This window comes from Vidua chalybeata, chromosome 2 (assembly GCF_026979565.1).
Source record: "Vidua chalybeata isolate OUT-0048 chromosome 2, bVidCha1 merged haplotype, whole genome shotgun sequence".
NCBI lineage: Eukaryota > Metazoa > Chordata > Aves > Passeriformes > Viduidae > Vidua > Vidua chalybeata.
The window spans coordinates 25,822,625-25,835,014 of record NC_071531.1 but is presented as its reverse complement, the minus strand read 5'-3'; the positions used below and the strand labels follow the sequence as shown (position 1 = coordinate 25,835,014).

At 43.8% G+C, this 12,390-nt stretch overlaps 1 protein-coding gene across 1 annotated transcript; it reads right to left on the bottom strand.

Annotated features, from left to right (window-relative positions):
• Positions 1–212: 212 nt before the first annotated feature.
• Positions 213–10,518, bottom strand: PROZ (protein Z, vitamin K dependent plasma glycoprotein). Its single transcript, XM_053935552.1, has 8 exons — positions 10,326–10,518; positions 8,585–8,748; positions 7,175–7,199; positions 4,294–4,407; positions 2,880–3,011; positions 1,582–1,667; positions 1,380–1,503; positions 213–856 (listed from the first exon to the last, which is right to left on the bottom strand). The coding sequence occupies exons 1-8, from the start codon at positions 10,390–10,392 to the stop codon at positions 345–347; spliced, it is 1,224 nt and encodes a 407-aa protein (XP_053791527.1). The 5' UTR covers positions 10,393–10,518; the 3' UTR covers positions 213–344.
• Positions 10,519–12,390: the final 1,872 nt, after the last annotated feature.

The following is a 12,390-nucleotide window of genomic DNA, read 5'->3' as shown; positions in this document are numbered from 1 at the left end:
GTATGGATCGTGAAATAAGAATATGAATTTGCTGAATCAAACCTCAGGGTACTAGCAACATTTGAAATCACAGAAAAATATTCAACATGTTTTGAGGTTTAGGATGAACAGTTCTAGATCAGTTTTTAGTTCAATAACTAGGTTTACTGTATCATGACTCACAGTACTGTGTGTCAGCAGAAGGAAAGACAAACAGGTTTTTGTGTATAAACTGGAGTTAAATACATGTCATTGTTGCAAATTCCAGTGCTGCAAACAGTAGTAGAGTCAAATGGCTGCATCCATATGTTTCCTTGCAACGATTGGTAGGGGCTTGGTGCTTAAGAGTTGTTTGTGTTTGTGTCTTACTTTATTTTTTGTTTAACCCATACCATATACCTTGCAGTGTTGGTGAAAAGCAGTGTTTCCCAGTCAGTGTCTTCCAGCGGCCAGGATCCCAGGATACCAGTCAGAAACCACGTGCCCTTGTACTCAGTAACCAAAAAGCTTCCTCCAGCCAGGCGTTTGTCCACGGCCTCCTGGAGGTGCCCACAAAACTGCCTGTTTGTGAGGCTGATGTTGAGTATTTGTTTGCAGTCCTCAGCAGGAAGGTATGAAACCTGCAGCTCTTCACCTTGAAGTTCACCACCTTCCATTCTCCAGCCGCTGACTGTACCAGCCAGTTTTGGAATTAAAACATGTTCTGCAAAGTCTCTCTCAGGGGTGCACACAGGAAGGTGGGAGTTGTCGCACTCAATGTGCTCTTGAAGTTGTAGTAATGCAATGTTGTTCTCACCAGTGTCTTCATCGTACCGGATGTGTATGTGCTTCTCACTAATTTGCATTATCTTCCCAGTTCCACTTGTTCCATTTGGCCCTGTGGAGCAATGACATTTGACTGCTCTTAGGAATAGTTTATCAGAGACCTGAAAGCTGCATGCAAGCTGCCTGGTCATGCTGAGAAACACGTGCAGCGGAGGAGCTAAAAGTGCTCTTCCTCGAAACCTCTGCAGTAAAGGGAAATGAGGAATAATACACTGGCAGCTTTTTAATGCTGGTAGGAGCACAAATAATTTCAGCAGTAAGGATGAATATCCAGCGCTGACGTGAATTTTGGCATGAAACGAGTCACTGCTAAATCCACCATGTTTAGCTGATCTCTGGGTGCTGAGTTCTGAACTGTGCTCAAGAGGCACCTTCTGCTTGCCTTGTAAAGAGGAACATGGGGTAGCTGTAGTTCTAGCTCAGATACTTGACTGAGGTGCTTAAATGAAGTAACATCATATTTGTTTCCTTTAACAATATTTTTATGCAGCAAGAAGTTTAGTAAGCTTTTTTAAAATTTAGCTTGTCAATACTGAAATGTGCTGCAGCAAGAAAAAATGTTTTGGATCACCTACCAGCACCAACCCTGATTTGAAAATGGCTGTGCAGAAGGGCACACTCTGCTGTGGTCAACACGAAGTTACTTTTTAGCAACACTCCTCCACAGAAGCCTTTCCCTTCTGAGTTTAGTAGCAGCACCTAAGAAAATGCAAAAAACAATATATAGCACTATCCATGTGAGGGTAAGTGATGGGTTTCATGAATTGCCAGGAATACCTGCCAAGGAAATCGCTCATCACTTTTCTTCCTGGTTTCACTTATAAGGTTTTCACTGTCTTGAAGTCTGCCACATGCACATACATCTAACAAATGAATTAAAAAAAAAAAATCAAAACTTCATACTGTATCATTTCAAGATAGCCAATACCTGCAAATGCTTACTGTTCCACCTAGACTTTGGGGTTCTGCTTTTGCACAAAGGAGAAGGAGAATGACAGTTTCTCAGCTGGTGAGAATTGGAATAATTTGTTTGGCAATTGTAGTCATAATAGTTTAGCAATGGGCTGAACATGGTCACCAGGTTTCACTGTGCTTCATTTCACTAATGAAATGAGGTTTCCTCTCCAGCTAACCATTAGCACATCTTGTTTTTTCGTCTTTGTATCCTATATTCAAATTGTGTCAAAAACCTGAGAGCTATGGCCCAGTCTGGACAAGGTAAATCCTGGGTTTTCCTTGTTACAGCTGTCACTCTAGGGACATGCATGCCTTTCTCATCTGGTTCAAACAACACACATGCTTTTTGATTGGATCACCCAGTTATCTGCATTTGTCACATTTCCACTTGGTTTGGGTCACACACACTGGATTCTGTTCAGGTGAAGCTAACCCTCAGGACACTTTCCAGGTGCACACATGACACGCTCTCACAGCTGGCTGGTGCTTAGTCCACAGGACTGAACTAGGCCAGTTTGATGTAAAGCCCACCTGAAGTGTGCACTGAGTGTGGACATCAGTCTTTCACTGCCAAAACCGTGCCTCTACAGATGAACTCCAATTTCGCTGCCCCACTTGTGCTAATACAGACACAGGTCTAAATATACTTCTGTGGTTTTAGTAGACACACTTTGTAAGGGGATGATATTTAATGAGATGCTTAATATGAGACTGAAGAACTAAAAAAGGCTACTGTTTCAAGATAATTAATATGGCAGCAAATGTTTCCCTTCATTTATTAGACCATTGGTCACCTGATGGGAATCAACTGAATCTCATTTCCAAGCAAACACACATTCAGGAGAATTACTCTTAACCAAACACAGGAGTGGAAAACCTGGTCCAGTGAGTGATATGTAGGGTGGTGCAAGTCCTGTCTGCTGATTCATACTTAAACGTTCTGATCAAATAGCCCTTCTTTTACCTTACTTTGGCATCTTGGTTGGTGGTCCGTAGATTCCTTTTTCTAGCCACTAATATTGCTTTAGGCTTGAAGCAGGCTGATCACATCTGTTAGATGGTGGCCTGCTCACCCAGCCCTGAGCAGGTGCCCCCTTTACGTCCATGCTCACACCTACCTAATGCGATGCACTGTTTTTTATCCTTCCCAAGCTCGTAGCCATCAGCACAGGAACAGCGGTAGGAATCACTTCCTGGATAGCAGAAGTGGTCACATCCTACCTTTGCTTGGTGGTGACATTCATTTTTAGCTAAACAGAACAAGCAGAGAAAAAACATGGAATATTCTTTCATCGCTTGAGACCTCTATGTTTTATTTTTTATTCACTTGGTGTGGCTCTGGTTGGGACTCTGGCTTGGTAGTATTTACCACTGGAATTTTTTCCCCTTGTTAAACAGAAATTGGAGAGAGCTGAGTCTCTGCAGCATTCACAGTCTCATTGCAAACTGTGCTCCCCCCTGCACCTCCCTGCACCAGACACTGCATCTCTGAATTCTGGGAAAGGGTGCCATGGGTTTTTAAACAAAACACCAAGTATCTGCAGCAGGAGAACTGTTGCACGTTATGAAGACAAGTATTGCTTGAGGAAGAAGGCAGCTAAGGTTTCTGGTTTTGAGGAAAAACCTGTAGCTCTTATTTTGCACACTTGTTTAAATTCTCAGCTATCAAAGACAAGAAAAAAAGAAATGGGTTATGAACTTTGAAACATGCTCAACTTTCCATAGCTAAGCAAACACTTAAATCTTTAGCACAAAGCAACTGTCATTTGATCCAGCTCATAGGTAGCAAAAAATCTTGTGTAACATGATGCCAAAGTCTCACACTGTGATGATCTAGTTCCCAGCTCTGGTCCAAGCTGTGTCACCTTCTGTGCTCCCCCAGAAGCTGGTCACAGTCACACCCCTTATACAGAGAATGACCCTGCCTTCTGCAGCCAGGGCGTCTCCGCCCCAGGGGACCTCTGAACCAGCAGAAATACTGATGTCAGGGCTGGAAAGAACAACCTGGCAGATATTAAAATGTAGTATCTGGCCCAAGGTTTTCCTGTGCCAGAACACATATGTTTTACTTTACGCTTTTCCCTTCCACTGGAAACTGTTTTCTGGAGTCCTTCTGTCCTGAGGGACTGTCTTGTGGGGGTGTGTGGCCTCAGAGGCACCAGGGTGCCTGGGAAGCCACCCTGGCACTGCAGCCTTGGTCCTTCAGACCACACTCCTGGGACCACAGCAGGACAAGCAGCCAGGTAGCACAGGTGGCAGTGGCAGGGCTGGCTTTGGGGTGTACCCATGAAGTGCTTTGGTTTCAGCTCTTTTGCTGCATCCCCAGAGAAGGGAGGCACAGGGACAGCCTGCAGAGCTGTAGGATGCCATAATGTTTTGTAGGCAGGCAGCACACATCACCCCTGCTCTGCCAGAACCGTGTGTTTTACCCAAAACCATGGTAAGTGGCACCATGGGAGAGCTGTGTATGGTTTCATGGGGACACCCTGTGACAAGATGAGATGAGGCTTCTCAGAAGGGGACAATGCTTACCAAAAGCACAGTTCTCTCCCTCATATCCCTCAGCACAGGTGCAGGTGTAGCCACGGATGCTGTCCTCACACACACCGTTGTGCTGGCAGGGGCTTGAGGAGCACCTCCTGCCACCTGAAGAAATGGAGAGGGAGGAGTCACCACCAGCACTGATCCCAAATTACACAGCCCCCATCCTGCACATGAGCCGTTCAGAGAAGGGTTGTGAGAGCAGTTTGGAAGGAAATGGGCTAGGTGTCACTGAACTGCTCCTCAGGGGTAATTTTAGCTCAAATCTACTTCCAGAGGTACTCTTGCAGCCCCTGTCAGAGAGGCTGGGAGCTGCCCAGAGGCAGAGCCTCCTTCTGGAGGATGGATGCTCTGATTCAGGGAAAAGGACTGAGTTACAATTCCTGCTTTTTGACAAATGTAGTATAAGACTGCTGTTTTAGGTCTCCCATGTTAGATTGATATGCACTGGATAGAAAAAGCTGGCATCAAAATTATAGAGCAAGTGTACAGCAAGCAACATCAAAATAGGAGGAAATAAAACTTTTCTAAATCTGCACAATTATCATGCAGCAGCTCAGACACTAGCAAGCTTGCTCTTTCTGCTGAACTGAACATTGAAACAAGAGGGTGTTCTCACTGTGAGTGAAGCACCAGGCAGAGCTGCCAGTTTCCCTTCAAGCTGCCCACAGGAATGACTCCTAAGCAGTTTGAAAACATTATCCAAGTAACAACTACTTATTATAGACATAGGCAATCAGTAAGCAAGCCAGGAGAGCCTATCCTGGGACATGTTGTCCAACCTTTCTAAAAATTAACACCTTGTCAGAGAGGTTAATTCAGTCAGCAAGCTGCCCTACCTGATTTTGGGGATGGAAAAGTGAAAACTCTGACAGCTACTGGGAATAAAACACCAATCATCATCTGCTTTGGCTATGGGCACACATATCTTTGAGTGTTAGATGTATTAAAATACTGGCTGAAAGAGCTACCAGCTTCAGCCCATCTGCAGTCAGATGCCACCAGCATATCCAAACACAATGCAGGCCTCCAGGGAGGGTTTTTGGGTGAACTGGGGGAATCTCACCTGCACAGCTGAGCAGGCAGAATTGAGGAGCTGGAACTAGGGAGGGGTTACCCCTGCAGCCTGAAGTAGTTAGATGGATTCAAGCCTCTGAAATCCATGTTGGGAAGAAAAGAAATCCAGCACCTAGCTTTATTAAAGGAGGAAAGGGAAGATTCAAGGAAATACAGGGAAATTGGCCTGATTTCTGTTACTGGCAAGCTATGATTATAAGCACACAGCAATATAAAAAGGTGGGAAGTAAAAACCAACATACACTTTTCAAGATCAAATAATTCAAACCATTTAAATCTGATCATATTATAGGATAAGGGACCTAGGGGGAATCAGTGAACATCATGCAATAGAAATGTCTCCAATGACATTGTCGTACAGTGAGCAGACTGCTATGAGGCATGCACAAAACTTTTGGAAAGGGATGTTTAAAGAGAGATTGGCAATAGCTACGTTTATGCTGTTGATAAAAGAGGGCTGGGAACAAGTGTGATCTCAGGCAAAGTGCCCTGACAGCAGACATTCAGCAAGATGCCACTACATCAGTTTTGACTTGAAGGGACAAAGGTGGAGCAGAGCAGAACAGAGCTGGTGGGTGACCCAGCAGTTAGGTGTGTGCTCAGCCTTTTCTCTTTTATTCACAATGCAGATTTATCCACTGCACCCTGGACTTTCAGGGGAAAGCAACATGGATACCAGAGGTCTAGAAAATGAGATTATTGGAAGACAGGATGAAAAAATGTGTTTGTTTAGCAAGGAGGAAAGAAGCCACTTTTCAAAGGCAACACTCTCCAAAATGTTAGAGAAGACATCCCAGAGAAGGAAACACACACTGCTGTTCTTTAGGAAGAAGACAGAACACGTGGCTTTTCATTACAGCAAGAAAGCCACCCCTGAGGCTGAAGCCAGTAATGTGTCCTGATTGTGGCTAAGCTTGTTTGGAGGGACCATTCTGAACTGGTTGCCCTTCTCCCATCCTAGGCTAGAGAGGAAGCCTGCATGACATGCTTAGTACAAATATCCAATGACTCGAATTAGAAATTAATCCCACCCTCACAAAAGTAATAAAATGCCAAATATTTAGCATCATTCTTCATAACCTTCATAACCACTGATGGGATTCTTCTATGGTTCCCAGGACTCAGTGATTTAGTGGTTTGTGCAGAAAATTATTGACTGCTGATTTTGCTACCTCCTTATCCACTCTTTAAACCTAAGATTAGAAAAACTTGGGATGAAGCATACAGAAGAAAGGGAGGGAATAGGGCCTAGTCACCACGAGCTGCTGTCACAGGCTTCCTGTTCAGGTGGCATTTAGTCACATCAGGCCCTCGGCTTCTATGGATTTGTTTCTTGCCTTGGCACCCGACAGGGAATGATGCAATCCCACTGTGCAGAGTTTGTAGACAGCACATTAGCTTTTAATATCGATTTATCTTACTCAGGTTTTAGTGCTAATTCTGTATTTGGGAGATTCTGCTGGTAAAACTGTGCTGCTGTATTGTATCAGCAAAACATACTTTCTCATGTCCTAGGCTGTTTCAGATTCAGGAAAAGAAGTAGCCTATTTACTATGATAACCTTTACTTACCTCCTACTTTTATTGTTTTTGCAGCTTTAAATGGTTTTTCCTGTATATTACTTTTTAAAAATCATTTTACATCTAGAATTTTCCTTCTACTTTATTACAGACATGACAAATAGAGACTGATTGTTTCTCATAGAATAAACTCTTAGAAAACCAGTATTAGTCTGAATCAAAATGTTCATAATGTGACAATACGATGAAGGAGAGAAATCAAGAGGCCAGCTTACCATAGTAGATATCCCAAAATATTTTCTGGGTGAAAAAGAAAAAGGAAATTAGAAAATTAGGAAATTATTTAATTCCCAAGTAATGTAATATGTCATAAACACTTTGCTAAACCAAAAACATGTTATGAGAGACTGTATACACTGGTTTAATGTTTACAAAGTTGCACAACTATAATGTGCTGCTAGCAAATATACACATGAGAAGGGAGGGGCTTTGCCTACTGCTTTCTTTATTGTTTCTTAAGAAGCAGTACAGGAAAAGAAAGACTTTGCAGGCCAGAGAGGAACAGCTGGATCCTTTTCAAATCCTGAAAAAACTTGCTGGCTATTGTCTCTCTGGTGTGCAGCAGTCTGGGAAGTGACCCCATCCTGTCCCATCCCACTTGGCCCCTGGCAGGTGCTGCCGGAGGCAGAGTGGTCAGCACAGAGCAGAGCTGCAGGGCACCACTGCTGGTCACCACCACCCTGTGCCCTGCATCTCCCTGGGTACAGCAGCTGACCCTGGAGCTGCTTTCCCCAAAGTGACACCTCTGCCCACCCCTCCCTTCCCCAAAGTGCCATGGCTGCCCATGGGCAGCCCTACAGCTGTTTCCTCTGCTTTCTCTGCAAACAAAACTCCATCCAGATTCCCATTAAAGGGCACAGCAGACATCTCTGTATGTCTGGAGAGCCCCTGGTGCACAGGAATTTGCAGCTACTCACCAAGTAAGCCTCTCTCTATAGGTCCCACTACTTTCTGGTGCATTGATTCCCTCTGTCCCAATCATAAAATCACAGAATGGTTTGGGTTGGAAGGGACCTTAAAAATCATCTAGCTCCAATCTCCTGCTGTAGGCAGGCACATCTTCCACTAGACCAGGTTGCTCAAAGGCCCATTCAACCTGGCCTTGAACAATTCCAGGGACAGGGTATCCACAGCTTCTCTGGACAACAGTTCCAGTGTCCCACACAACTCTAACTCCTCTCATTTATTTCCCATGCTGCATGCATTTGCATAGAGGATTTGAGTTGGGTCCTGATGAAACCAATTTACTGGCTGGAGAGACTGGAATTCCTTTGTGCTGCCCTCCAGGTGCTCTTCTGCTGACCAGCACCCCTTTGCCCCTCCTGGTCCCTAAGGGATGCTGAAGCTGTATTTCTGTGTGTGGTCACGATGGGACAACAGCCACGTGATTTACAAATACAAGAAGCATGACACATCATTTTCAGGAGAGGACTTGAACAATATCAGAGCTGACCTCCTTGTTTCCATGTTGACCATGGAAAACACCTGCTTGCTGCCTGCTGAGATGGCAAATGCAAAGATTTCACATGGAGAGAAACCCAAACAAATGAAGCAGTCTTGTGTTTCGCAAGTAAAGGATCATGGAAGCAGTTTTTACTGTGCATGCAGGGAAACAAAATACTTACGAGCATGTCATCATCTTCAAATACTTCTCTTGCTTCTTCATGTGTACATCTCTCTTCTAGGCATTCTCTTTCCAAGCTGCCTTCAAGGACCTCCTCCAGAAGTAGGGAACTGGCACGTCTCTGTCTCTTGATAACACTGTTTGCATCATGAGCTGATATAAATACTGGAACATTGTATGACAAAACACTAATATAAGTACTTAGATTAATTTCCTTATATACTTTTACCTTCTTTTTTAAGATAAATAATTTTGGTTGATTTGGGGTTTCACTCACATAAAACTTATATACTTAAAGAGCTCTAAATTCTTAGCCCAAATTCAATTGAGGAGTTGAGACCTTTTACTTCTGGGGAATGCCTGACTTGCTCCCAAGCAGGGGGAATTTGAAACCTGTCCTGGCACATTATTTTACTGCACGAGACATACAGAGCAGAGTGTGGAGGCACAGCCAGGGAAAGGGGGAAAGCATTATTATAAAAGGCAAAGGCTATTTTGTGAGGCTGTACATGGGTTTCAGATGCATTGGTAGAAGTGGGTATTAGTGGTATTAAGTTGGTATTAAGATGGTGGATCCAAACTGATGCTCTTCAATTTTAGTTAATGGCTTTTTTTTTTTTTTTTTTTTTTTTTTTCCTGAGGAGCAAAGCCATGACATTGCTCAGTTCTCAACCAATTCTCTCTTAAGGAGAGTACATAAAAACTACCCCTCAGCAATGCTCATAGTTAAGAGGGCTATATCCCATGCCACTGTTATGTGGAAGACACTGTAATCTTTCAGAGAGGAGAGACCAGGTGACAGGTCTTAAAACTCCCTTTGCAAATGATACCTCCATCAAAAATTGCCGGGCAGCTGGTGCCACCCTGGAGCCTCATCTTCCAGATGAAGCAATGTGTGATTGTGTGTGTCAGCATGTGTTTGTCAGTTCTTTTGTGCTTGGAAAGCAAATGTGTTGGGCAGGGAATATTCAGGGGTTTTTTTCTCTTTTATACAGTGTTTGGGGACCCAACACTGCTGGTTGAAATAATCAATAATCATAAAACTAGAAGAAGTGAGAGCAATAGCAAAATTATTCCAGAACTGTGTACAGATATTTAGTTATCTTTTTGAAGGATATGCCATAAACAACTGACTTGCACATGATATTAAAAAAATAAAAGCTTCATGGCTCTGTTCTGCATTTTAAATGTTATCTGACCCCCAGCACATATTTCTGCTGTGCAGTGGTTCTACCACATCCAGCACAGCTGGCAGTGAACTTCTGCTGCAAGGTGTTTCTTAAGAGAACACCATATTTTTCTTCCTTGCCTGGCTCTTCCTTATTTTTTGACAAACCATGGAGAGTTAATACAGAAACATAGACTTCCTCAAGCTATAACAAGCATGCAGGCCTCTTCCATAGGACTCTCTCATTTTTATTTCAGCAGGAACTAGAAATATAAAACAAAATTTGCTTTAATATCTGGGTTACTCTAAAAATTGTAAGGAAAGATAAAATATTACCCTGGCATAAATGATGGTACTTCAAAACTACATTGCCCCATTAGCCTACAGCAGCTTTCACTTAGCTGCATGAAATAAACAGCAGAAATTTAAAGAAAATAAGGAATGGACTGTTTTCATTGATTTCACACTGTGTTGCTACAAAGTAAACATTATGCAAGGTATAAAATTACTGGTGTTTTTTAGAAAAGCAGCAGCGCAAATCAGAATTAAAGGTGCAACAAAACAAAAGCCATACCTGCCTGCTCTGTCTGAAGGAAAAGGCCAGAGAGAAGGAAGAATATTATCCAAGAGCACCTTGCCATTGTTACCCTCTGAGCCTAACGGTGCCTGCCTGCATTCCTGCAGCTCTTGTGGGAAATGGCTACAGGAGAGATGTTGAAGTTTAAAGTCCAGCTGCTTATGAGAAAACAAAACCTCTAAGGGCAAATCCTGGCTGCAATGTCAACACATGGAGAAAAAACACAAAAAACAAACCCAAACTAAACTGAAGAAATCAACGCCCAGCTCAGCAGTGCAACAGTCCCCTTCTCTCCGTGCCCTGGCTGACTGTGGGGCCCTTTGCCAGTGCCACTGGGAGCTGGTCTGAGATTTGGATGTTCCTCCCATGCCCCAGCACTCACTGTGACACAGAGTGGGTGGAGAAGAACAGCATGAACATTTCTTTGTACCATATCAAAGCACAGGCTGGACAATGACCTCAGGGACCAATTACATGATGTGGCCCTTTAGTATGTTGTCCTCACAAAACATTTACCAAGGCTTAGCTGCAACGGGCAAATCCCACCAGCTTTTGGAGCAACCAAGCCCACGAACATGATTTTCTCCCCCTAGGGATGCATCTGAATGAATATGGCATTTTTCTTTTTCACTCTTAGGTTTATAATGCCCAGCCATGAAGGAGAGCATGGAAAACATTTTCTGACATCAGGATGCCAGTCACACAGAGACGCACAGCCAGACGGAGTCTGTGAAAGGAGGTGAAGGTTTGGAGAGGACAGAAACACTCCCTGGGCTGCTGAGATATGCACCCTGTGGACAGGATGACCCTGCTTCCCAGCCCTGGACAAGAGGAAGGATAAACCATTGGCATGCAATGGCATTGTTGCTGCAGAGCTCCCAGAATAGGCTGGCTCCTGGGAAGAGCATTTCTATGCTCAGAGCAATGACCAGTGAGAGGAAGAGTGGTTTTGTACTTAATCTGAATTACGAACTAAGACCATTCTGTGTTTTCATATCATAAATCCCCAGCTATTATTTGAGCATGCAGTTGTTTTAGTAAAGTATGATTGACCTGAATGTCCATGGGTAAATCCACAAATAAAACTGCACTTGTCATCAATTGCACCTTTGAAAACAAGCTTCAGTGAGTATTGAGGCCAATGAGGGAAGCAAACCACATCCCTCACCAAGGCCAGTCCTTACCAACTCAGGCCTGATGTTACAGCTCACATCACAGGCCTCAATACCTGCAGCAAATAATCAAACTGCACTTTAAAACTCCATTGTGGGAGGGTTTTCCTGCAGTTTCTGCAGGCCTGTTGTTCCAGAAGTTCACTTGGAGTTAAAACTCGTCTAATACTAAGTTTAATTTTATTCACAGCCAGTTCATGACGTTATGTATTTGTTTTGCCCTCTTTGATATTTCTGCAGAACTAATTAAGAGAGTCTCCCATCCTCTGGTTAACTGTGTGTCCAGCTTTCCTCAGTAAATGAGCTCTCCATGCTCTCCTCAGTCCCCTGAGGCCACCAAGCCCCACTGTACCTCACCCAGCCAGAGCTTTCTTGGCTAGGAAAGGGAGAGTTGTTGCCAGTGGTCACATTTGGTGGATGCTGGGGGCTCAGACAGCACCTCCTGTGTCCAGGAATCACTGTGGAGGCTCACCTCAATCCCCTTGCCTTGCTTTGCAGGGGCTGTGTTGCTTTTTCACATTCCTCTGGCTGTCCATCCTCACGGGAGCACCTGCCAGTGAGGCTGCTGCTGTAGTCCCCCTGCAAGTGGCCTGGGACCACTTGCCTGTACCTTCTCGTGATAATGAATATTATCCCATGCGTACACAGCACAGCCAGCCTGGCTCCCTTTGGCATGAAAAATATCTCACCACTTGATGTCAGTACAGGACTTTGCAGAACCCAGCACAAAAATGTGGATCCGCAGATGTATTTTATTTTTTTTTAAAGAAACTGTTTACATTTCACAAACCTAAACCTATGTCAACTAAGGAACTCTTGTAGGTATAAGTTTGTCATTCAAATTGGTTTGATATTAATAACACAGAGCTTTAGAAGCTGTATTCTCACAA